Here is a 27,012-nt window from a genome sequence, read left to right as displayed (position 1 = left end):
TAAAAATATATGCCAGAAAAGTTCCACTGTGGCAATACCTGATAAATAAGGGACTAAGCTGAAGGAAAATGAATCAATGAATGCTGGAAAAAACAGCCACCGATTCCAAAATATTTAGTTTCTCCTATTAATGGCAATGTCTGTTTTTCCATTCATTCTTTAAGTTCAGTGAACTGTCCCTTTAAGGCAGGGGTGTCAAACTCAATTCCTGGATTGCCGAAGCCCTGCACAGTTTAGTTCCAACCCTGCTCCAACACACTTACCTGTAGGTTTCAAACAAGCCTGAAGGACTCAATTAGTTTGATCAGGTGTGTTTAATTAGGGTTGGAACTAAACTGTGCAGAGCTGCGGCCCTTTTGCAACTGAGTTTGACACCTGTGCTTTAAGGCATCATTTACTCACCCTGCTTTGCCATATACATTTGTCTTTGGCCAACAAATGGAGAATTTAAAGCTAAATCTTGCTTCCACTGGGCCAGTGAATAACAACTAGCAGCCAACGATTAAAAAAAGAATCAAAGAATGATCCTATGTGACTCAGGTTGTCTATTTCAAGTGTTCTGAAGACACTTGACATCTAAAATTGTCTTCTAAAATGAGTATTTTTTAAGTCTCCTATGTTTATGTTCAGGTATTTGACTCTAAAGGCAATAACAATAACCTGTTCTTTGCCATAAAAGTGAAATCACTGAACCTACAAACAGGGAGGGTGAGACAAATGCTTATTTTTGAAGACAATTTCAGATGCAAATATATATATATATATATATATATATATATATATATATATATATATAGGGTGGCTCAGTGGTTAGCACTGTCACTTCACAGTAAGAAGTTCGCTGGTTCCAGTCCCAGCTGGATCAGTTGGCATTTCTGTGTGGAGTTTGCATGTTTTCCCCGTGTTGGTGTGGGTTTCCTCAGGGTGCACCGGTTTCCCCCACAGTCTAAACATATGCGGTACAGGTGAATTGGGTAGGCTAAATTGGCCCTAGTGTATGAGTGTGTGAATGAGTGTTTATGGGTGTTTCCCAGTACTGGGTTGTAGCTGGATATGTGAAACATGCTGAAATAGTTGGTGATTCATTTCTCTGTGGTGACCCCTGATGAATGAATGAATATGTTTATATAAATTGTTCATATATTATTTATGTCGAGCGATGCAGTGGTGCAGTAGGTAGTGCTGTCGCCTCACAGCAAGAAGGTCGCTGGTTCGAGCCTCGGCTCAGTTGGCGTTTCTGTGTGGAGTTTGCATGTTTCCCAGCGTCCGCATGGGTTTCCTCCGGGTGCTCCGGTTTCCCCCACAGTCCAAAAACATGTGGTACAGGTGAATTGGGTATTCTAAATTGTCTGTAGTGTATGAGTGTGAATGGGTGTGTATGGATGTTTCCCAGTGATGGGGAGTGAAGGGCATCCGCTGCGTAAAACATATGCTGGATAAGTTGGCGGTTCATTCAGCTGTGGCGACCCCTGATTAATATAGAGACTAAGCTGAAAAGAAAATGAATGAATGAAATATTTATGTTTAAAGTTAATGTTAATTGCCAAATACACACTAGTGCGTTTTGCCTGTTTCAATTCTTGTTTGAGTTTTTTTAAGCTTGATTCCTGAATCTAAAAATAATCTAGTTTATATATCAGCTCAGAATCATTATGCTATATATAATTAACATAAAATGGCATAACTAAGTTAATTAGGGTAAAGTTAGGGTAATTAGGCAAGTCATTGTATAACAGTGGTTTGTTCTGGAGACAATCCAACACTAATATTGCTGAAGGTGGCTGATAATATTGACCTTAAAATTATTTTAAAAATGAAAAACTGCCTTTATTCTAGCCGAATAAAACAAATAAGACTTTCTTCAGAAGAACAAATATTAGAGGAAATACTGTGAACAATTCCTGAATCTGCTCAACATCATTTGGGAAATATTTGATGAAGAAAACAAAGATTTAATAATATAGGACAGCGAATAATTCTGACTGTGAATTGTGAACAGAAGAAAGAAAAGGTCTGAAATATTATTCATTTTTGGGTGAACTATCTCTCTAAAGCTTTAGTTTCGAGCTCTGCCTGCAGTTCTGCTGACAAATCTTGGAGAAAGCCGGAGGTGTTGACAGCTACTGTACAGAAAACTGTATTTGTGAGGACCCGGTCACATGGCAATACATCTCATTTGCACAATACGTTCTGCTTGTGTACTTGTAACCATCTTTTCTAGGGTTGACTGCACTAAATATAGCACGGCGCAGGGCAGCAACATGCTGATTTGCAGTTTTAGCCGACCACAAATTACACAGAGCCCTCAGGATTCTTTTAATATGCACCGCCACAAAGTATACGCTTGGCTAGTGTCCTCAATAAGTGTCTCCATGCCTGATTGCCGTCTGTCTCCAGCACAGCTCTGATCTGAGCAGCAGACGCTTTGACTTTTTAACTTTCTTATTCAGGGTGTTCACAGGGTCTTGATTTCAATTTAGTCCAATTTATTTCTCTAGCGCTTTTACAATGTAGATTGTGTCAAATCAACTTAACATAGAAGTTCTTGTAGACTGAAACTGTGTCAGTCCAGTGTTCAGAGCTGAAGTTCAGTTCAGTGCGGTTCAATTTTCACAGCTGAAAGTCCAAACACTGAAGAGGAAATCCATCAATGTGCAGCTCCACAAGTCCCAAACCAAGCAAACCAGTGGCGACAGTGGAACAGAGGAACAAACTTTACCAGTTGACCAAAGTGAAGGGAAAAAAAACTAAAGAGGGTCCCACTTTATATTAAGTGGCCTTAACTACTATGTACTACCATCAGAAAATAAATACAATGTACTTACTGTGTTCATAATGTATTTGAGAACACTTGTGGTGCTCTTGAGTTGGGATAGAGGTTTTGTTATGGACAGGTTTGGTGGTGTGGGTAGGTTTAAGGGTGGGTTAAGGTGTAAGGGATGGTCAACATTGTATTTACAAATGTAATTACAAAAGTTAATTACAGATGTAATTACATACTGGTATTTAATCAAGCATAAGTACACAGTAAATGCATGTATTTACACAATAAGTACATTATAGTAAACTATTAATTCCTATGTAAGTACATATTAGTTAAGGCCACTTAATATAAAGTGGGACCCTAAAGAGAAACCAGGCTCAGCTGGACACGACCATTTCTCCATCGCCCAAACTTCTCAAGTGTCTTAAATATCAAAAACAGAATTTTAGGCCCTAAAGGGCACCTATTTTACCCCTTTTTCAAGATTTAAGATCAATCTTTTGATTCCCCAGAATGAATTTTGATTTTAATAAGGCTTTAGTAAATGTTGAACTGTGATTAATAAATGCTCTAGAATAATTATTCACTCTTAGTTCCTGTTAGTAAAGACATCAGCAAATGAAATCTTATGTAAAGTGTGACTGAATGTTCTCCATGCATTTATAGACCTTATAGGTTGAGGACACTGGATAGACTGTTGCATGTGCGTGCATTTAGTTTATTATAGTTTTTATTTATTTATGTGTTTATTTATTTTAGTGAGTGTGTGTACAACTAGGTTTTGTTTGCTTGTTTGATGCAATATGTAAAATATGTGGTTAAGAAATAACTAATCTGAATTTTTAAACGGGGTAAGTAAAAATCTTAATTAGGTCATTAGAAACAAATGAGTAGCCTTTTAGCCGTGTAAGTCTGAAATTTCATTCAAAGAAAGGTCTTAAAATGTCTTGGTGAAACCTGCAGAAACATGATTCTTTGTGCCAATGAAAGCACACTTTTTTTTGGTGACGCTATTTTAAAACAGGATGTCTAGTGAAAGAGCTATACAAACAAAGATGACTACAAAATTGAATAATGTAAATACAGAAATAAAAAAAGTCATGCGTAAAAGTGAACCGCTCTGTACGGTGAAGCTAAATGCCAAGCAAACATTTGTTGGTCATATTTAGAAACGGTAAAGAAACACGTTGTTAGGACTGTATTTTCATAAGTGAAAGATCCTCCAAATTTCTATTATAAAGCATCTAGTCATTCTGCTTTCATTTGAAATGCTCAGTATACAAAAATGCTTTACTTTCCAATATAAAAATGACTGTGAAGTTTATAAATTGATGGTTGGAACTATATTAATAACATCTATATTAAAAAAAAAACAAGTGTCTATGTTAATAGAATCATCTTGCATTTATTTTCCAGTTAAAGGGACAGTTCACCCAATAAGGAAAATGTACTCACTTTTTACTCTTCCTCAGTTTCTTTCTTGTTAAACACAAGAAGATATTTTGAGGAATGTTAGAAAATATCCATATTCAAGAGTTCACACTTAGCTGATGATTGATTATAAAGCGTGTTTGGCATGCTGCCCCAGGAGAGAGCCCTGAGCTCATAAGATCCTCGAGCCCGAGGCTCCCTCCCATTTGTAAGGCAAGAGGGGAGTTTGAGCTCAGGTAGATCTGGAGAACTTAGCTATTGAACAGATAGTGATCACTCTTAAGAGATAACTACTGACTAGGAGCATGTCTATGATGCTGATTTGGATTAGTCAGTTAACTTAAGTTGCATGTTTTTGAACGGTGGGAGGAACCCGGGGGAAACCCATGTGAGTATGGGGAGAACGTGTAAACTCCACACAGAAACGTTGGCTGGCTTGGTAAAGACTAGAACCAGTGACGTTCTTGCTGTGAGGCAACAGTGCTAACCACTGGGCCGCCGTGCCACCCATCTAGAAAAGGAGGAGAAGTAGGGGTGGAAGGGGGGATTCTTCAAAATGAAGATGGCTGTCATATGAAACTTATGGTATTTATAGTGGCTGAGGAATCGTCTGATTGGTCAATCATAAATTGAATAATGCGGGACCGGCTGCAAGCAATCATAAGCACGTGATCCTCTACAATTTGTTTTATGAATAAACTTCACAAATACACAACTATGATTCAGTGTAACATTTTCTTCGCAGTCTAATGTTATTTTAAATAAGGCTTATGTTTAAAGGGATAGTTCACCCAAAAATTAACATTTCCTGTTAGTTTACTTACCCACAGGTCATCCAGGATGTAGGAGACTTTTCTTCTTCAGTAGAAGATTAAAGATTTAGAGCTCAATCCATAGTTTTTGCTGATTGATATAATGGCAGTGAATGGTGACAGGTTTATTAGATTAAAAATAAACTCATACAAATGAGTCCAGATCAATAGCCGTGGCTCCTGATGACACACTGAGGTCTTGAGAAGTGAAAGCTGTGGATTAAAGCGAATTATATTGTAAATTACTTTACACTGACCAGTCATCATTTTTGGGTGAACTATCCCTTTAAATGTTCTGCTATTTTGGGCTCTATTTTGACGGTCCATGTGCAGAGCGCAAAACGCAGGGCGCAAACGCTTTCAGGGCGTGTCAGAACGCGTTTTTGCTAATTTAAGGACAGGAAATCTGCCTTGCGCCGTGGCGGATGATCTAAAAGGGTTGAGTTTATTTTCTTAATGAGTTATAGGTGTGTTTTGAGAATAAACCAATCAGAGTCTCATCTCCCATTCCCTTTAAGAGCCAGCTGCGTCACGCCAAGAGCGCATTCACTATTTACAGGACGCAAAGTAAGTCTAAGTGGAAAAAATGAGCATTTCACAAGCAAACAGTTCACAGTTATTTATCAGAAAACTGTTAAACAGAGCATCTACTGCGTGAGAATGAGAGATAATGGATTTACTTTCACTTTCGCTCTTGGATAGGGAAACCTTTACGCACAGACATCAATTAGTCTATAAATAAATACTTTTGTTTGTTAAGCGCAAATATTCATTTCAAAACTATTTCTAAATTTAGTTCTAATTTCCAGCAAACAAATAAATGAACAATAATAATGAAGTGTGCTTAAACACCTGAGTTATATCCTAATACACATGCTGTGCCCCATATGGTCTAAAACCTGACAGGTGGGCAAATCTAAGCTTGTTTTTAATAAAACAAATATAAATATAGATATAATAAATAATACTGCTAATAATAATAACATTATACTAAAGCAAATTGTTATGAATGAACTGAAAAAGCCTCCCGAGATGAAGAAGACATGAAAGCAGTGATTTTTCATATTTATGTAGGCTAGAAAATAATATGTTTTGTAATATTTTAATCATTTATATTTATATCCTATATCTATTCTTATTATATCCTATATATTTCCTTAATATCTATATTTTTTCATATGTAAAGATATTTGTCTATTGCTCTCTTGTGTGTATTAAGCAGTGTGTAAGCGAGGCGCAACTCTGCGCTGGAGTTTAGACCGGGTTAGTTTTGGTCTAATGAAAAATCTATTATAGTTTCTCCAAATAGCGACGCACCAGCGGTCCACCTCAGAACGCCTTCCTTTTTAGACCAGAACGCCTATGAGCGCACATATGAGCGCTAATGCATTTACTATTTAAACAGCGCAGCGCAGCGCAACGCCTCAAAACCACTCTTGCACCAAGCTGAAACTACCAAAAGACTACTGCGCCAGGCCTTGCGCCACACTGCGCCGGGTGTATGATAGGGCCCTTTGTGTTTTAGTGTATCTTCAATAAATAAAGAGATTAAGAAAGATTGGTGCAAAAATGTACTTGTTTGTCATTTGTAGGTGCATTGAAACTGCTTTATTCTATGTTTCTAAATATACATAACTCATACGTAACTCGATATACGTAAAAAATGTTATTTTACTCCTGTCAGGAAAGCTTCAAACAGGATGAAGTAATGACCTGGAAATAAAAAATATACTAGTATTAGTTATTGGTGTGAGTGGGCCTTTACAGTGTAACAATGAGTGCAGTTTTGTTTAATTTACTTAAATGAATTACTTTAGCACTGAAGTCATGTGTGTAGACTGATGAAGATTGTGTGTTGTGTATTGTAGGTAAACTGCACCTTGTGAGTAAATCAGGTCGTATTGAGAAGAGTGTGGAGGCCCATAGAGGAGCTGTGCTGGCTGGACGCTGGAATTATGACGGGACCGCTCTTATCACAGGTTCCACATACACCTTCAAAAGACTTCAGTCATCTCTTCACATCACAGATTTAAAGAGAATAAATCAATGATCCAATAAAACAGACACACAGAGCGGGCTATTTCTATGTATAAAAAGCAAAATGCCTTGTCGGTAGTGCGCTGAGATGTAGCATCATTGTACTTCAGGTGTTTTGAGTTCAATCACTGCTTGCGAATATTTCCTGATCTTGTCCTTCTCTCTCTCCAGCTTCACCTGTCCTGCTACTGACACATTGTAGTGAAAGCAAAAATGCTAAGTATATATTGAGTTGAAGTCAGATTCATTAGCCGGCCTGAATTATTAACCCACCTGTACTTTTCCCTCTAATTTTCCAGAAGAAAAAACATTACAGGAAATACTGTGGAAAAAAATCCTCGCTCGGTTCAACAGCATTTGGGAAATATTTAGCAAATTCACAGGAGGGCAAATAATTATGACTTCAACTGTTTAGATGCAGTGGCCTAGTCAAAGTCCTGACCTGAATCCAATTGAGATTTCTTAAAAAGACAAAAATATTCATGATTAATTATACAATTTGATACTTGCTCAACTGATTTGAGACAAAAGATTCATAATGGTTTCGATTCAGAATGGTTTTGCAATGACAGAGACAGGACAAAAACAGATAATGAATATATTTTAAATCAGAGGTAAATAATGAATGCAAATATACAAATTGACAAGTGTATGTACAGGTATATTACTATATACAACGATATATGTGTGGCTGTTATGTACAAATTGGCATGTTCACCTCCAAAATGATCATTGTGTCATTAAGTACTTGCCCTCATGTCCTTTTAAACCGGTTAGATATTTGTTCATCTTAGGAAAACAACAATTAAGATATTTTAGACCAGGGGTGTCCAACTGCAGTTACCAGAGAGCTGCAGTTTAACCATCCAAACAGTTCACCGTGAATTAAACTTTGTTATGTTATCTTTGCAGAGTATTCTGCTTTTTCAAAGTACTTTGCATTATTACTGTTGGGTAAAGCTGATTTTAAACACTCAGGAGAAATACAAAGAGATTGTTTACAAGAATATTTAATGATTTTGTGTCAGCTGGTGAAGACGGACAACTGAAGATCTGGTCTAAGAGTGGGATGCTGAGGTCTACTCTAGCTCAACAAGGTAAACACACACGTCATTTTTATTATTAATATTATTTACCTTTTTGAGTGTTTATTTTATTTAAATATTAAATTTAATATGAGTGTCATGGTGGCACAGTGGTTAGCACCGTCGCCTTACAGCAAGAAGGTCGCTGGTTCGAGCCTTGGCTGGGCCTTTTGGCATTTCTTTGTGGAGTTTGCATGGTGTGGGTTTCCTCAGGGTGCTCTGGTTTCCCCCACAGTCCAAACACATGCGCTACAGGGGAATCGATTAGCTAAATTGGCCGTAGTGTGTATGTGAAAGAGTGTGTGGATGTTTCCCAGTACTGGGTTGCAGCTGAAAGGGCAACCGCTATGTAAAACATATGCTGGATAATGCGATTCATACTACTGTGATGATACCTGATAAATAAAGGGACTAAGCTGAAGGAAAATGAATGAATGTATGAATGAATGAATGAATGAATGAACATCCTACTATGCCATAATTTGGCTTATGGAAAATGTATTATTTAATTTAAAACAACCACTGACCTAAATTCAGTTTAAAAGTTTTCTAGATATTGGCTTATATTTAAAAAATGTATTGCTAGAAACATTTCTTTTAAAATTATTGTAAAAAAAGGAAGCGCAATTTATATATCCAGAAGAGGTACATAGAGACTCGTTCATTTTCAGTTTTTTTTTTTTGATGCTTCAGAAAACTTTTCCTCGCATGTTTATGATTTATTGATTCATTTATTTGGCTTAGTCAACTTCATCAGGGGTCGCCACAGCGGAACGAACCACCAACTTTTCCAGCATATGTTTTACCCAGCGTATGCTCTTTCAGCTGCAACCCAGTACTGGGAAACACACACTCATTCACACTCATACATTACGGCCAATTTAGTTAATCAGTTATGTGTTTGGACTGTGGGGGAAACCGGAGCACCTAGAGGAAACCCACGCCAACACAGGGAGAACTCGAACCAGCGGCCGTCTTGCTTGTTGCCATATGATATATATTTAATTAAATATATTATTAATTTAAATAATAAATATCATTTAAAATGCTGTGCTTTGTATTTATTTTTGTTGTTGTCCGATAATAATAATAATATAATAATAATAATTGTTAAAAAACTGTAGACAAGTTATTCAAAGAAGATTTATATCAAAGCGAAAGCAATATTATTTTACAAACCCCATTGGCAGATTATTTAGCTTGTTTTAAGGTGAAACTATGACATATTTCTGACAACATGTTTTGCTCGTCTAGAAAATGCTTCTTGATTTAAGAATTTTTTGATATTTAGACTAAAAACAAGACAAAAAACTCTGAGCAGTGCAGCAGGAGAAACTCATCACAGCCTCCTGTCAGCATGACACCATGAGACAAACCACACACACCTGGAGCGGGTCAGATGTCACCAGCACCTCACCCACCCCTCTGCCTCTCGCTCTCAGTTTGTTTACATGCAGACCTTAAAAACACTTGCTGCAAGATCGATTCCAAGGTGAAAATGGCATTTGTGTTCACATGCATAGCACAGCTGAGTATTTCTAACACCGGTTTAAATGGCACTAGCTATGTTTTCATTTTTTTGGAATACTGCATGAAAAACTGTTGAATGGAAATGCCAAGATGCGCATACATTTTAAAAATGTACAGAAAACAACATATAAAAGTGGACAAAAACTACAATGTGATGTACATTTACTAAATAAATACCAGCGTTTGCACCAGTAAAGTCTTGTGATTTAGTTTGAACAGATCATGTGATGATAAATATGTGCATATTGGGATGCATTAATGGACTTTGATTGATTCTTTGGTTTCCAGCACATTGTAAAAAATCTGAAATGTTCTGAACCCCTCAGCCGTCAGTCGGTCATCACAGTGCTTCAGGATTATTAATATTCTATTAACATTCCCTCCAGAACTGTCTTGAGCATCTGTCTGCGCTCCCAAAGAGTGTCTCACGCCTCCAAAAGCCACCTCATACATCGTGTTCAATGCATTTCATCTTTGTCTTCTGAGGAGTAACTCATTTATTAAAAAAGAATAAAAAAAACCCACAGGAGCAAACCCCAACACACTGATCTACATTTTTCTGTCTAATCTTTGCTTCAGTTTTTGTTCCTCATTGGATGGAAACTGCTTTATTCACAAAGAAATGTTCACATCTCCTCTGAGCTAGTTGAGTGATTAACCTCTGTCTGTTGTGTCTGTGTGCAGGGATGCCTGTGTACTCTGTGGCGTGGGCACCAGACTCTGGCCGGGTCCTCTATACATCCGGTCGACAGCTGGTTGTGAAGCCACTACAGCCCAACTCAAAAGTCCTGCAGGTGCCCTCAGACACGCTCACAACTTTACATTTGTCATGATAACTGACAAAGGCTGATGTTACATGCTAGTGTGCTCCAAAACAGTGACAGTATTCGTGTTAAGAAGCTATAAACCTTACATACAGTTGAAGTCAGAATTATTAGCCCCCTTTTTAATTTATTAGTCTTTTTTAAATATTTAAAAAAACATTGATAATGTGTGCAGTGGAAAGCTCATGATGGAGTCATTCTGAAGGTGGACTGGAGTGCGGTCAATGATCTGATACTGTCAGGAGGAGAAGACTGCAAATATAAGGTGATTGATGAAGCAATGATGTTTGAAAGTTCTGTTCGCGCACTGATATATATCTAGATTTATTATTTGGTGAGTTACCGAACATGTATTGTACACGTCTCTGTGGTCCAGGTGTGGGACAGCTATGGGCGGCTCCTCTTCTCCAGTGCTCCTCATGATTACCCGATCACCTCTGTGGCCTGGGCTCCTGACGGGGAGCTGTTTGCTATGGGCTCCTTCCACACGCTCAGGCTGTGTGATAAGACTGGGGTAAGAGCACATGATCACACTCTCACAGCCATACGGCAGTGGCAGCTCTCACCATTAGCATTGTAGCTAAGGTAACTGCATGTATAGGGTTACCAACTGCCCTGCATTGGCTGGGATGTTCTGTATATTGGAGTCATTTCATTTGTCCTGTACTGCAGTGGTTCCCCAACTTTTCTGCCTGCGACCCACAAAATAACAACTCGCCACCCCTATTTTTCCTGAGGTGGTTATAAATATAAGGGATCGCAATCCTGTGGAAAAAAAATTGAAAGGCTGATGGATTTTTATTTGTATGTTGTTGTTGTTTTTCAGTGTAACTATTAACTATGTTCTGTGGGTTATTGATAAAATACGGTAATTCTTTATCATAAAAAAAAAATTTTATGGTAAAAAATTATTTTATTTTGCTTTATTTTATTTTATAAAAATTTTATGTACATTTTTATAGTATTTTATTTTGTTATTTTATGAAATTTTCATAGTATTTATTTTATTTTATTTTAATTTATTGAATTTTTTTTTTGTATTTTCATTGTTTTATTTCATGGAATTGTATTTTATTATATAGAATTTCCATATTATTTTATTTTTTGGAATTTTCATTTTATTTTATTTGTTTTAATGGAATTTTCATTGTATTTAATTGTATTTTATGGAACTTTCATAGTATTTAATTTTATTTATTTTATGAATTTTTTATAGTATTTTAATTTATGGAATTTTACGGATTGTTTTTAGAATTTTATTTTATTTTTTCATGGAATTTTATAGTATTTTATTTTAGAGAATTTTGTATGGTATTTTATTTATTGTATTTATTTTATGAAATTTTCATACTATTTTATTTATTTTATTTTATAGAATATTTATTTATATTTATTTTAATTTATTTTTATTTTAAGGAATTTTATAGTATTTTATTTTATGGAATTTTACAGTTTTTTTAATTTAATTTAATTTTATAGAATTTTTTCATAGTGCTTTATTTTATTTATTTTATGGAATTTTTATAGTGTTTTATTTTTTATTTTGTTTTATTTTATAGAATTTTCATAGTGCTTTTTTATTTACTTTATGGAATTTTCAGTATATTTTAATTTATGTCATGGAATTTTCATAGTATTTTATTTTATGGAATTTTATGAATTTTTTTTGTATTTTGGTTTATTTTTTATTTTTTTATTTTATAGAATTTTCATAGAATGTTATCTTATTGTACTTTATTTCATGGAATTTTCATAGCTTTATTTTATTTTGCCAAAAGTTGGCAATCATAGGCACGTATGATACTTTTTTAAAACTGTATTATTTTGTTTATGGGTGTTTCAAACTGGTTTATTGTAGTATTTTTCAGAAAACATTAGTTTTCACTTTTCACACACAGTAAATTATTGCAGCTAATAATCCCCCGTCTATCAAACACACTTTACACACATTCTACAAAGCGTGTCTTTCTAAAGGTCCAGAGTGTGTTTACCCTCACCATAATTGTCAGTTTCAGTTTCCAAGCTTTCTAAAGCAAGTAAAAACAATAATGATGATGTGAGTTTTGCTGTCAGATTCTGACATATCAGATCGTCAAGTTGAGCCTGACTGGCAATCAGGACTTGAGCAGAACATTTCATAGTGGTTCATCATTCTCTTATGACAACGTGAACATTCAGATCTAACAAAGACTGATTGGTAAACGGAGGATTATCGTTGGTCAGATTTACTGAACAGGACAAACAAACACAACCAAAGCAAGTGATTTACTGACTATACCGATAAGAATAAAGAGAGACTTTTCTGTTTGTTAAATAATGACAAATACTAGGAAACTGACAGCAAACTTAAAGCTCTGTTTGAGAAGCTATAAATGCATTTGCAGTAAGCTTCATCTGCTTTATAGCTTTGCACATGCACAAACAGATACCCCAAAATGAGGCACCCTCACTTCTCAAAAGTGTGTGTGTAAACTAGTGAAGGGTTAATACTGTGTGGGGTTTCGTGCTGTGTCAGCAGTTGACTGCATTAACCCCCTCAGTAAGAAGCACGTGTGCAGCAGAGCGCTTAAACAAATACACATTTCAGATACACGTCACAGATGTACTACAGATGTGTGTGCAGTGTGTTGACTCCTTATGTGAAGAAGTTTGAATTACAGTAAAAGCTATAAAAATTAACTAATATAAAATACTACAAGGGTGGCACGGTGGGTATTGCTGTCTCCTCACAGCAAGAAGGTCGCTGGTTCGAGTCCCGGCTGGGTCAGTTGGCGTTTCTGTGTGGAGTTTGCATGTTCTCCCTGTGTTGGCGTGGGTTTCCTCTATGTGCTTCGATTTCCCCCACAGTCCAAACACATGCGCTATAGGGGAATTGAATAACCTAAAATGACCGTAGTGTATGAGTGTGAATGAGAGTGTGTGGATGTTTCCCAGTACTGGGTTGCAGCCGGATGGGTATCCGCTGTGTAAAACATATGCTGGAATAGTTGGTGGTTCATTCCGCTGTGGCGACCCCTGAATAACAAGAGACTAAGCCGAAGGAAAATGAATGAATGAATATTGCTCACTCTTGATGTAGGTTTACACATGCACACACTCTGTGTCATTTGACATTATCTCTTACAATACACACAGCATGTTAGACGGTGTGTGTGTGTGTACAGCATGTGTTGATTTGTGCACCATATCTGTCCTGTGTGTAACTTAATAATAGCAGATGTAAGTGAAGCCAGCTGTGCAAGATTTACACAGCTCACCTCCCTGCAGCCTGACAGCATGTGTAAACACTTGCTGTGTGTATGTGCGTGAGTGTGTAAGTGTGCGAGTGTGTCAGGACAGACATATTTAACGTGTCTGATGTAATGGGGCTGATTCAGCATATACATCCACAGGGAGTCATTACAGCACAACATATGTCAGTGACCCTCCCCCAAAACACACACACACACACACACACAGATGGGAGGGCAGAGGGATGGTAGGCTATTTTCTTAGCGCTATTTTTCATTCTGGTGACATAAAGCAGCTTTCAGAGCTTGTCTGTTTGCTCATGTGGTATCTGTGTCTTTGTTCTGTGCTGACTCGGACTTTCTGATCCCTCTGTGTGTGTGTGTGTGTGTGTGTATACTGTACGTCAGGTGAAGTAGAGTTCATGAAGCCCTGCTGTACAGTCATGGTTTCCTCTGATGGATCGTCAGTGTGCTTGAATGGTTGAATTAGCCACACTTTTCAATCTGGGTTCATTTGTTAAAATCAGGGCCAGGATATAGACTCCTTTTTCTGCCATGGTTGTGGTCGAAGAGGGGTAATGTACTGCTTTAATTTGTTAAAAAAACTAACTCAATAAATAAATGTTCCAAAAAACAGAATCTGCGGACATGTTTTGCTTTTTCTGTGCAGAATTTAGTACAAAATCTGCGGATTTATGTGAAATGATTCTGAGAGTATAGTAAACTAAAACACAGGAAATAAGTATACAGTTGAAAGCAGAAGTTTACATACACTGTAACATACCCATTTAAAAAAGTCAGATGTTAATGTGACTAAACCTTTCCTCTTTTAGGTAAGTCAGGATGATCACATGTGTGTCTGTTCTGCTTAATAGCAGAATAATGAGAGAGAGATTATTTGAGAAATTGTTATAACTCTTCTTGATAGTCAAGTTTACACACAATAAGATTAATCTGCCTCTGGAAAAAGCTCAGATGATGATGTCAAGGTTTTGGAAGTTTCTGATTGGCTACATTTGAGTGAATGTGAGGCACAACTGTAGAATAGTATTGAAGGAAAAGCTCAAACACACTGCTTCCTTGTGTGACAACATGGGAAAATCGACAAGTCAGAATCAACAACAAAGCCAGATTACAATTAGCTCAATCACACTGGGGAAAGACTCATGTTTGGAGACATGTCCTGTGCTCTGATGGAACTAAGATTGAACTGTTTGGTCATAATGACCAGTGTTACATTTGGAGGACAAAGAGAAAAGCGCACAAGCCTAGAACACCATCCCAACTGTGCAGTATGGGGGCGGCAGCATCATGTTGTGGGGCTGTTTTGCTGCAGGAGGGACTGGTCCACTTCACAGCATAGATGGCATCATGAAGAAAGAACATTATGGAGAAATACTGAAGCAACATCTCAAGACATCAGCCAGGAAATTAAAACTTGGCCACAAATGGGTCTTCAAGACAGACCATGACCCTAAGCATACTGCCAAATTAGTTCAAATGTGCTTTAAGGAGAACAGAATGAATGTTTTGGAGTGGCCATCACAAAGCCCTGATCTCAATCCTATAGAAAATGTGTGGGCAGAGTTGAAAAAGCTTGTGTGAGCAAGAAAAATCTGACTCAGTTACACCAATCCTGTCAGGAGGAATGGGCCAAAATTCCTGCAAACTATTGTGAGAAGCTTGCGGGAGGAGACACAAAACATTTGACCATAAAGTTATACAGTTTACGAGCAAAGCTAAAAAACACCAAGGAAATGTGTGTAAACTTTTGACTGTCTAGAAATTAATAAAAAAAATCTCTCATTGTTCTGGCATTTAGCAAATGTAAATGATTTAGGTAATCCTAACGGACCTAAAATACTAAACGTTTAGTATGATTTACCATCAGACATTTTTTTAAAAATGGTTATGTTCCTGTTTTAGTGTATGTAAACTTCTGGTTTCAACTGTATTTTTGAAGATTTACTTTTTTGGCCTTTATTTGACAGGACAGTAGGTTGACAGGAAGTGAAGTGGTAGAGAGAGAGGGGTAGGATTGGGAAAGGGCTGGGATTTGAACTCGGGACAGCTGGAGTGCTACCACACCATATGTCGGTGCACTAACCATGGGCTCATTTATTCATTCATTTTCTTTTTAGGCTTAGTCCCTTTATTAATCAGGCATCGCCACAGCGGAATGAACCACCAACTTATCTAGCATATGTTTTGCGCCCTTCAAACACTCAAACACTCTTGCATTCACACCCACACATACATTACAGCCAATTAGGTTCATCAATTCCCCTATAGCGCATGTGCTTGGACTGTGGGGGAAAACGGAGCACCCGGAGGAAACCCCCACATGGGGAGAACATGCAAACTCCACACTGAAATGGTAATTGACCCAGCCGGGACTCAAACCTGCGACCTTCTTGCTGTGAGGCGAAAGCGATACCCACTGTGCACCTTGTGAAAACTTTCTAACTGTGGCTCATTGTGTGTGTGTGTGTGTGTGTCTGTCAGTGGTCATACTCTCTGGAGAAGCCCAGCACCGGGAGTCTGCTGAGTCTGTGCTGGTCTGCAGATGGCACTCAGCTGGCAGGAGCCTGCGGGAACGGACACGTGCTGTTTGCTCATATCGTGGAGCAGCGCTGGGAGTGGAAGAACTTTGAAATCACACTGACTAAGAGACGCACTATGCAGGTATGCACAGCCTTCCGGGACATCAGAGGTCTTATATAGAAACTAGATGCATGCATAAACCTGGGATGGAACCCAGGGTAGGGTAATGCATTACAAGTAACACGAGTTTATTCATTCATTCCTCTTCGGCTCAGTCTTTTTATTCATCAGGGGTCGCCAACCATTCCAGCATATGTTTTACACAGCGGATGCCCTTCCAGCTGCAACCCAGTACTGGGAAACACCCATGCACACTCATTCACACACACTCATACACTTCGGCCAATTTAGTTGATCAGTTCCCCTATAGCACATGTGTTTGGACTGTGGGGGAAACCGGAGCACCCAGAGGAAACCCACGCCAACACAGGGAGAACATGCAAACTCCACACAGAAACGCCAACTGACCCTAGCTGTAAGGCGACCGTGCCACCCAAAATAATATTATCCTACATTACTATTACTGATGTGATTTTAAGATAAATGAAGCTTATACAGGGCATTGTTCATTTTAACAAATGAAGAAAAACAAATTTGCAAGTTCTGAAAGCGATCAAGCCTTAACCAGATTAGAAAACGTAACGCTTTACTTACTAGAAACAGTACTTAGTAATGCAACTAGTTACTTTTTTGGGGAGTAACTCAATATTGTAACGCACTACTTTCAAAAGTAACTTTCCCCAACCATGGCTTCCGACACATCTATAAAAAAACTAACTTGATAAGAGAATGTGTGCAGCTGTAAATGAACTTAAATATTAACTACTTAATAATGGCCACTTTAAATCATCATATGAGCCAAAATCAATAATTAACAACATTAATATTTACTCTGTAGTCACTGCAAAAAATGCTTTTCTTGCTTAGATTTTTTGTCTTGTTTCTAGTCTAAATATCTAAAATTTCTTATATCAAGAACCATTTTCTAGACCAGCAAAGCATATTGTCTTGTTTTGAGAAATATTATGCCAATATTAAGTGAGTTTTTCCTTAAAACAAGCAAAATAATCTGCCAATGGGGTAAGCAAATTAATCTTGTTTTTTCTTTTGACGTAAGATTATTTTGCTCACCCCATTGGCAGATTTTTTAACTTGTTTTAAGGAAAAACTCACTTAATATTGCCATATTATTTCTCAAAACAAGACAATTTTTTTTTCTTGTCTAGAAAATTCTTCTTAATTTAGAAATTTTTAGATGTTTGGACTAGAAACGAGACAAAAAATCTAAGCAAGAAAAGCATTTTTTGCAGTGGACCAAACTTGTTCCTGGAGGGCCGGTGTCCTGCAGATTTTAGCTCCAACCCTAATCTAACACACCTGAACAAGCTAATCAAGCTCTTACTAGGTTTACTTGAAACACCCAGGCAGGTGTGTTGAGGCAAGTTGGAGCTAAACCCTGCAGGGACACCTGCCCTCCAGGACCGAGATTGGTGACCCCTGCTGTAGTATGTTCATTTTAGGAAGGTTTCTATGTAAAGTTTTATAAATGAGACTCCAGGTCAGTGTTACCGCACACATTCATCAAAGCTGGCAGGAATATGTCCATTTCAATTTATTCATTCATTTTCTTTTTGGCTTAGTCCCTTTATTAATCTGGGGTCGCCACAGCGGAATGAACCGCCCATTTCAATTTAATTAATTTAATTTGCACTTTTAAATAAGAAGACATTTTATTTTGAAAATTTTGCCTGTTTCAAGATTTATATTTTGATGGCAGTTGTGCAGAGTAATTTCTCACCATCTCAACACACCTGAATACTTTACTTCTGATATGGCATTCATTATGTATGACCTGGTAAATGTGATCAGTGCAGTTATTTAAGGAGTAAGATACGAGTTTATGATAAGTTACTACCCAGCATGCACCTTGATGTCAAAACGACGTCAAAACGACATCAAAAAACACATTAGAAGATGTCAAAAATGTATATGAGGAGAGACTATCTTCCATGATCGTTTGAGTGTATGAAAATACACTATAAATGTACCATACAAATGCATTTACATTACAGTACAGTACATATATTATATAAAGGAAGACTAATATTATGCACAGGGCGCTGTATTTATTGCTAAAGGTTGCCTATTTTATAAATATTTTACATTTATTTTTAGCCTTTTTTATATGAATTTTGCCAATGTGATGTGGTATATATTTTGGTCTTACGGTCACCTCAAAGTTAAAATGAAAAGAAAGCTTGAGGTTTACGGACACTATGGCTGTGCTGTGTGTCTTCAGCTTCATACATTATTCTGGACAACACTGACAATGGGCTGCTTGTCTGAGGACAGAGTGTGTTTAAATGAAGAAACCACAAGGTGGGGCGTACCGTATGAACACACACACACACACACACACACACACACACACACACACTGATCTGTGTCTGAATATAGACAGGGGACAGGCATTGCTGAGGTGTGTCAGAGCAAACCAAACAAACACGTCTTGATCTGTTAATTGTCTGTTCTTCTGTCTCTGAAATGTCTGCATCATCTTCAGGTTTATTTCTTTCTCTACCATCACTCAGAAAACACTAATAAATGTACGGAAGATTGGCTTGAATGCTCATTAGTTCCTCCTCATTCCCTCACTCCAGCTTTTTTAGCCTGTGAAGTGTCAATTGTAATCCAGATGAATGTAGAGTCTTCTCTACACTAAGAATTGCTGGGCTGTTTCAATCCAAAATGGGTCAAATATGGAATAACCCAAACATTGGGTTAAATTTGGTCCTATTATTCTAATACGAAAAAATAAAAAATAACCCAGTAGTTGTTTTAGTCCACAATTGGATTGAAATAACCCAGCATTTATTAGTGTAGCTTCATTAACAGTACATTAATAAATTGTACAATCAGCACTTTCTATATGGATTGCAAGGTGTCCCTTTTGAGTGGGCCACAGTCCAGTTACTTCGACCGAAATCTGGTCTAAACATATTATGTTTGAGTTCATTTTGGCAGCTCAAACAGCTCACCAAAGCATTTTATAGGGGGAGTTCATTTTGGTCCTAAACACCTTTGAGCTGGCGAGGCAGTGTTGCAGTAGGTAGTGCTGAGGCCTCACAGCAAGAAGGTCGCTGGTTCCAACCTCGGCTCAGTTGGCATTTCTGTGTGGAGTTTGCATGTTCTGTCTTCGCGTGGGTTTCCTCCGGGTGTTCCGGTTTCCCCCACAGTCCAAAGACATGCGGTACAGGTGAATTGGGTGGGCTAAATTGTCCGTAGTGTATGAGTGTGTGAATGTGTGTGTGGATGTTTCCCAGAGATGGGTTGCGGCTGGAAGAGCATCAGCTGCGTAAAAACTTATATAAGTTGGTGGTTCATTCCGCTGTGGCGACCCCGGATTAATAAATGGACTAAGCCGACAAGAAAATGAATGAATGAATGATGCCTTTAAGCTGCCATTAGACCGTGACGATTACGCAATCAGTGGGTGTGTCCTGGAGCTCCGCCTTCTGTCTATGGAGGATGAGGGAGCTCTCAGATTTCACCTGAGATATCATAATCTGTGTTCTGAAGATGAATAAAAGTCTTGAATTTTTCTCTTTTGGTGAACTCTTTAAGAGCTCACTCATTCATTTTTTCTTCAGCTGATCGGCGTAAAACCCTGGAGCTTGCCTTGCATGTAGTCGTACTCATTCAGAGGCGGGAGCCGGCAGACGTGCAACAACTTTAATCTGACAAAGTTATACAAAGCCAAAAGTCTCCACTGTGAGCTTTATTCTCTATTTCGGAGGTTGCCACAGCGGAATGAACCACTAACTATTTGGACATTCCATTCTACGCAGTGGATACCCATCCAGCTGCAATCCTGTACTTGGAAACATCCATACACACTCATTCACACACACACTCATACACTACGGCCAATTTAGTTAATCAGTTCCCCTATAGCGCATGTGTTTGGACTGTGGGGGAAACCGGAGCCAACACGGGGAGAACAAGCCAAATGCCAACTGACTTAACCGGCACTCGAACCAGCGACCTTCTTGCTGTGAGGTCACAGTGCTAACCACTAAGCCATCCGTGTGTGTGTTCAGTGTAAATGTAGTTCGGTTGATGTGTGTTTCCTCAGGTCAGAAACGTGTTGAATGATGCAGTGGATGTCCTGGAGTTCAGAGATCGGGTCATCAAGGCATCGCTGGCTCATGGTCATCTGGTGGTCACCACTTCTCTGCAGTGTTACGTCTACAGGTGCTGTTCACGCATACAGCAGTGAAACACTTCCCTGTGTGTTGTATAATGTGAATTCTCTACATGCAGTTGAAGTCAGAATTATTCGCCCTTCTGGGATTTGGGATTTTTTTTTTCATTCTCAATTATTTCCCAAATGATGTTGAACAGATTCAGGAATTGTTCACAGTATTTCCTCTAATATTTGTTCTTCTGGAGAAAGTCTTATTTGTTTTATTTTGGCTAGAATAAAAGCAGATTTTAATGGTTTTAAAGTCATGTTAAGGTCAATATTATTCGCCCCTTCAGCAATATTAGTTTTGGATTGTCTCCAGAACAAACCACTGTTATACAATGACTTGCCTAATTACCCTAACTTGCTCTCAAACATTATGTGCTGTCATTATGGCAAAGATAAAATAAATCTGTTATTAGAAATGAGTTATTAAAACTATTATGATTAGAAATGTGTTGAACAAAAGTCTTCCTTCAGTAAAACAGATTTTGGGGATTGAAACACAGGTGGGCTGATAATTCTGACATCAACTGTACTATGTCTGTTGTGTTTCAGTGCTAAGAACTGGAATACTCCACTGATCTTTGACCTGAAGGAGGGTACGGTCAGTCTCATTGTGCAAGCAGAAAGGTGAGTTTCTTTTTTTTTAACCTGCAGGTTTTTTCTCCAATAATGTTCGCATGTCAGATGTTCTTATCCAGGAGTGCTTTAATTTTGGACTGGAGCCTTCTGTGCAGCATTCCCATTGGTTTCTGGATGATCATGGAATTTTAAATGGTCTATTCTAGACATTGAAATTCATGGCCCGGTTTTTCAAAAGGTTTAATCCGGATAAAATTTATCCGGATTTAGTAATCCTGTTTTTGCAATCCGTGATCACGTAATCCAGCTTACTTTTTGACCCAGTTTTTCAAAGCAACTTTGGATTGGATCATTCTGATCCAGATAGGAACTTTTCAGGATCACTAAATCTGGATTACCAGTGCTCAATCACAATGTAGATGGATAGATAGGCCTATGTAAAGAGCAACAAGTAGAATAGCCAGTGTGGGGTAAATATACATTTAGTTTTATTCGAAATGAAAACTAAGAAAGTTTTATAAATAATAAAATAATTATAATAATAAATAATAAAAGCAAGAAAAACCCCACCCCATCGTCTTCCAGCAGTCCGCTCATCTGAGATCTACAACACTGTACATTGAGGATATTTATAATAAGTTTCAAATATAGATGTATTGAATAAAAAAAAGACAGTGTTGAAACCTCCACAATAATGTCAGCAGCTTGTCTGAGCATTTTTTTTAGGAGGCAGATCTCAAGTGTGGTCTTGGTTTGCTGCAGTTTGGTCAGAGTCAGTTGTTCCTTTGCCAGATGAAGCTGAACTTCAGTCTCTTTTTACAATTGTTGAAAGTGATTTCAAAAATCAGTCATTGCTATTGTTTGCATTTTTTTTTTTTGTTATTCTGTAATCATTGCATGCGTCACTAATAAATATTCTAAACACAAAAATATTTTTCATTGTGATGAATATATATATATATATATATATATATATATATATATATATATATATATATATATATCAATTAGTAACAGAATAAAATGTATTGTTTTTGGTCAGTTTTGACAGCTGTTTGGGGGATTATTTTATGAGGCCAAACTCGTTCTACTTTGCTGTAGGCCTATACTGAAAGGCTGAATACATTAAAGCCTATACTCACTATATCCAGGTTTTTTAGATCAAAGTGATCCAGATCCTACAAAAAAGGTCTGAAAAACCCAAACTAAAGGTTTTATCCGGATCAAAACCAAGATTGGATTACGTGATCTAATCCGATTATAAAATCCATTTTTTCTTTTGAAAAACCCATTTTCAAGATTTGATCCAATCCCTTATCCAAAATCCTAGTGGATTACTTTTGAAAAACCCGGCCCAGGGAATTTTATATTTGTTTTTGTCGAGATCATTGCACTGGAAAAAATGCAAGTTTACAAAAAGAGAGTTTTTGTTTTGTTTTTAGTCCACATATCTAAAAATTCTTAAATCAAGAAACATTTTCTAGACAATTAAAAATATTTTTTTGGTTTAAGAAATAATATGCCAAAATTAAGTTTCTGGGGTAAACTAAATAATCTTGGCCATTGGATATTAGGCATGGATTTATATATTGCGATCGGGATTTTGGAAAGTATTACAGCGGTTTGTAAATGTTTATTATTACCATTTCACAAGTCTCCCCTTACAGTTTGATAGAGCGCTTGGACCCGGAAGCCGCTTCGCGTGACGTCTCACCTAACAAGCGGATATGTTTTGCATGTCTAGAAAATGCTTCTTGATTAAATAATCTCTAGATATTTGGACTAGACTAAGTAAGAAAAAGAAAGAGTAAGAAAAGCGTTTTTTTGCAGTGTATCAGTGAATGTTGTTTTTTCTTTTTAAATTTTACTTACTTCTCATTTATTAAAATGTGTTTTTCTGTACCATGTTTTTTCATCATGTTGTTTCACGTGTTGTGCCTGTTGTTATTGTTAAGGTTAGGGCTAGGCCATTATTCACTGCCATTATATTTTTTTCCCACTTTGCAACCAGCTAACAAATGCAGTCTGAGTTGTTTAACCGAATAAGGACATTTTCACAGTATTTCCTATAATATTTGTTCTTCTGGAGGAAGTCTTATTTATTTAAGACTGGCAGGAATTAAAGCAGTTTTTTTAACTTTTAGAAACAATTTTTAAGGTCAATATCATAAGCCCCCTTAAGAATTTTTCTTCTTCGATTGTGTACAGAACAAACCACTGTTGTCCAATGACTTGCCTAATAACCCTAACTATACCCTAATTAACCTAATTAAACTAGTTAAGTCTTTAAATTGCACTTTAAGCTGAATACTAGTGTCTTGCAATATAACTATAAAATATTATGTTCTGTACTTATGTACATCATGGCATGACACAAAATAAATTAGTTATTTAAACTATTATTTTTAAAGATGTGTTGAAAATTCTCGGTTTAACAGCACTCAGGGAATATTTTTTATTTAAAAAGGGCTAATAATATTAACGGCATGTCTTCCTCTCTTATGTTGACATACAGTTGAAGTCAAAATGATTAGCCCTCCTGAATTATTAGCCCCCAGTGCATTTTTCCTCAATTTCTGTTTAACAGAAAGCAGATTTCTTCAACACATTTCTAAACATATTAGATTTAATAGCTAATTTCTAATCACTGATTTATTTTCATCATGCCATGATGACAGCACATAATGTTTGACTAGATCTTAATATTATTAGTACTAGTATTCAGCTTAAAGTGACATTTAAAGGCTTCACTAGGGTAATTGGGGTAAAGTTAGGGTAATTAGGCAAGTCATTGTATAACAGTGGTTTGTTCTGGAGACAATCCAAAACTAATATTGCTGAATAATATTGACCTTAAAATGACTTTAATAAATTAAAAACTGCTTTTATTCTAGCTGAAATAAAACAAATAAGACTTTTTCCAGAAGAACAAATATTAGAGGAAATACTGTGAACAATTCCTGAATCTGCTCAACATCATTTAGGGAAATAACTGAAAAAGTAAATAAATTCACAGGAGGATTAATAATTCTGACTTCAAATGTATGTTTGTTTTTTTCTATGTTTGTGGTCTGCGTCAGACACTTTCTGTTGGTGGATGGAGCGGAGGTGTATGTGTACTCGTATGAGGGTCGTCTGATTTCATCCCCCAAGAGTCCCGGCATGAGAATGGACATCCTGAACTCTCAGTCCATCTCGCTGAGCAACGACACCATCGCTATACGGGACACCACTGATGAACGAGGTGCAGATTTACAGTACTGCATGCATGACTGGAGTGTATACTGAAGCTGAAACTTGCATGCAAAGCTGACTGTTGTAGTTAGCTACTCTATATATAGGGTTTATACCGTCCTGAATTTTTGGCTTTTTTTTTTTTTGTGGCAATCTTCAGGCCTGGAAATGTTTTGGAAAAATGAGTAAACTTGGGCTGCACAATCTACCGTTTCAGCATCAATATTGCAATGTGTGTGTCCGCAAAAGTCACATCACATGATATGTAATGTTAAACTGAATTATAGGTGATCAACAATTGAGAAAACATGAGATTTGAGATTTTATATGCTGTTATTGCAACATTTAACCATAACAGAGTGAAACTTTGTCATTTGCATGTGTTTTAAAAGCATTTGAAGATTATAAAACATTCATGCACAATAACTAAAAACATCTGAAACTTTAATGAAGAAAATCCTACTGATTTATTAATATAATGAAGACTATACAGTGTTATTTTACATTACGTTATTCAGTTTCTGAGTACTGTTTGTCTCTCCAGAAAACCATAGAGAACTGTTTATTTAACTTTTTTCTTTGCTCTATTGTATTTGTTCTTGCAATTTTATTATTGCTTTTTTATATTCATGATTCACACCTTACAAATATGACCCAACCAATATAAATAAAAAAATTTTATAATTTTTTTTAAATAAATTTCTTTTTTTTAATAATTTTTTTAATAAAATTTTATAAAATTAATTTGTAAAAATTTTTAATTTTACAAATTGAGCTATCTAGTGAAGTTTTATTCACATCACATAATATTGCAATGTCAGATTTTTTCAATTTCGTGCAGGCCTAAAATAAACCCAAAATGTTTAGGAAAAGTCATGGAAACAAATATGTGTAAATATATAGTATGTGGTAATAATATTGGGTAAATTCTAAATGCCATTGCGCTGTCCATCTGCGCCTCTCTTTCACTGTAATTCAGTATACATCTTGAGTGTGGTGTCCAGAAACAATCTCTACCTACAGATGTAAAATACTGTGGGTGCTAAAGGGTTATTTGTACTGTTTCTGAAAACACAAGCCAACATTTCTCAAATATTTTCTCAAATTTAAACTTTACAGATTGTCAGATATTTTTTGATATGCTGTAATAAATCTGAATGTGCTGAATGAATGAATGTTTTTATGCAGATTATGTTTAAAGGAGGGCAGCACAGTGGCTCAGTGAGTCACCTCACATAAAGAAGGTCGCTAGTTCAAATCCAGGCTGGGCCAGCTGGTGTTTCTGTGTAGAGTTTGCATGTTCTCCTCATGTTGGCATGAGTTTCCTCCACTAAATTGGCCTTAGTGTATGAGTGTGTGTGAATGTGACAGGGTATGGGTGTTTCCCAGTACTGGGTTGCAGCTAGAAGGGCATAAAACATAAGCTTGATAAGTTGACGGTTCATTCCGCTGTGGCGACCCCTGATAAATAAGGGACTAAACCGAAAATAAAATGAATGAATGACTGCTTAAAGGAAACACAGGCATATTAGTTGTGTCTGTAAATGTTCTTCTGTGTGTATTAAGATGTTCTCTGATCAGTCTCTGTGTGTTTCTTCTGTCTTGCAGTCGTCTTTCTGTTTGAGGCTCAGACTGGAAAAGCTATTGGTGATGGCAAACCTTTGATCCACAAGGTAGACTCACACAAGCACTAAACCCAACACACTGTGAGCCATACATTTCTGAACTATTTCTTTCTACACATCCTGACACTGTATTTGAAGGAAAGAGAATACAGCACAACTTAAATAAAGATATTTGAGTCAATCCATTTGTTCATGATTTCAAAGAAGCAGGAGCGATTTTAGGATTTATTTATTGGGGTGGCAGAGAGAGGGACTAAGATCCAGTCGGTGGGTGCCCATGGGACAAGTCAACTTTTTGTTTAATAGGCATTTTCTCATTCAATTAATTCAGTTCATCTTTATTTCTCTAACGCTTTTACAGTGTAGATTGTGTGAAAGCAGCCGAACACAGAAGTTCTAGTAAACTGAAACACTGTCAGTGCAGTTTTCAGAGCAGTTCAGTTTAGCTCAGTTCAGTGTAGAGATCTGCTCGGGACTAAGTTTTGAATCCCGCTCCCTCACCCGCCAGGTTTTAGCCCGAACCCGACCGCTCCCGCTTATAATAAGCGTTTGTTGTCCCGCTGCCCGACCCGCCCCGTTTTCTACCCGCCGTGCCCGATCCCGCTAAAGAGCGGGGGAGAACAAAACCGAAAATCACCCAGCTATACAGAGTCCAGACAGCCTATAACAAGCTGTCTGTATAAACACACACACACATAAGCACCAAGCACACACACACAGACAAAACTCTCTCTCTCTCTCATTCGCGCGCGCACGCGCACTAACACATACACACATAAGCAACAAGCACACACAATGGCAAAGCTCTCTCTCTTATTCGGGCACACACACACACACGCACACACACCTCTCATTCGTGCGTACACACACATACACACACACAAACACACAGCAACAAACAAGCTAAACACAGCATCGCGCTATTTCATTTACACACATACATACGCGTGCTCGCTCAGGAGTCGGGAGCGATTTTGCTAGACAGCCCGCTCCCGTCCCAAATTA

At 37.3% G+C, this 27,012-nt stretch overlaps 1 protein-coding gene across 19 annotated transcripts in view; it reads left to right on the top strand.

Annotated features, from left to right (window-relative positions):
• Positions 1 to 27,012, top strand: part of ift80 (intraflagellar transport 80 homolog (Chlamydomonas)) — a 42,525-nt gene that overhangs the window by 3,455 nt on the left and 12,058 nt on the right. For 7 of the 19 annotated variants that reach the window (XR_015508572.1, XR_015508571.1, XR_015508570.1 and 4 more), the window contains 10 exon segments: positions 6,876 to 6,986; positions 8,073 to 8,141; positions 10,344 to 10,453; positions 10,659 to 10,748; positions 10,860 to 10,997; positions 16,219 to 16,398; positions 20,453 to 20,571; positions 21,122 to 21,196; positions 24,229 to 24,392; positions 25,991 to 26,055. Coding sequence is in view for 8 of the 19 variants with exons in the window: in XM_087282861.1 (XP_087138987.1) it covers positions 6,876 to 6,986; positions 8,073 to 8,141; positions 10,344 to 10,453; positions 10,659 to 10,748; positions 10,860 to 10,997; positions 16,219 to 16,398; positions 20,453 to 20,571; positions 21,122 to 21,196; positions 24,229 to 24,392; positions 25,991 to 26,055 (1,121 nt within the window). In the remaining 11 variants the exon portion in view is untranslated. 19 annotated transcript variants of the gene reach the window in all.

The sequence above is a fragment of the Danio rerio genome, chromosome 15 (assembly GCF_052040795.2).
Source record: "Danio rerio strain M-AB ecotype USA chromosome 15, GRCz13ab, whole genome shotgun sequence".
Lineage (NCBI taxonomy): Eukaryota > Metazoa > Chordata > Actinopteri > Cypriniformes > Danionidae > Danio > Danio rerio.
Note: the sequence above shows the minus strand (reverse complement) of the source record. Positions and strands in the feature narration are given on the sequence as shown.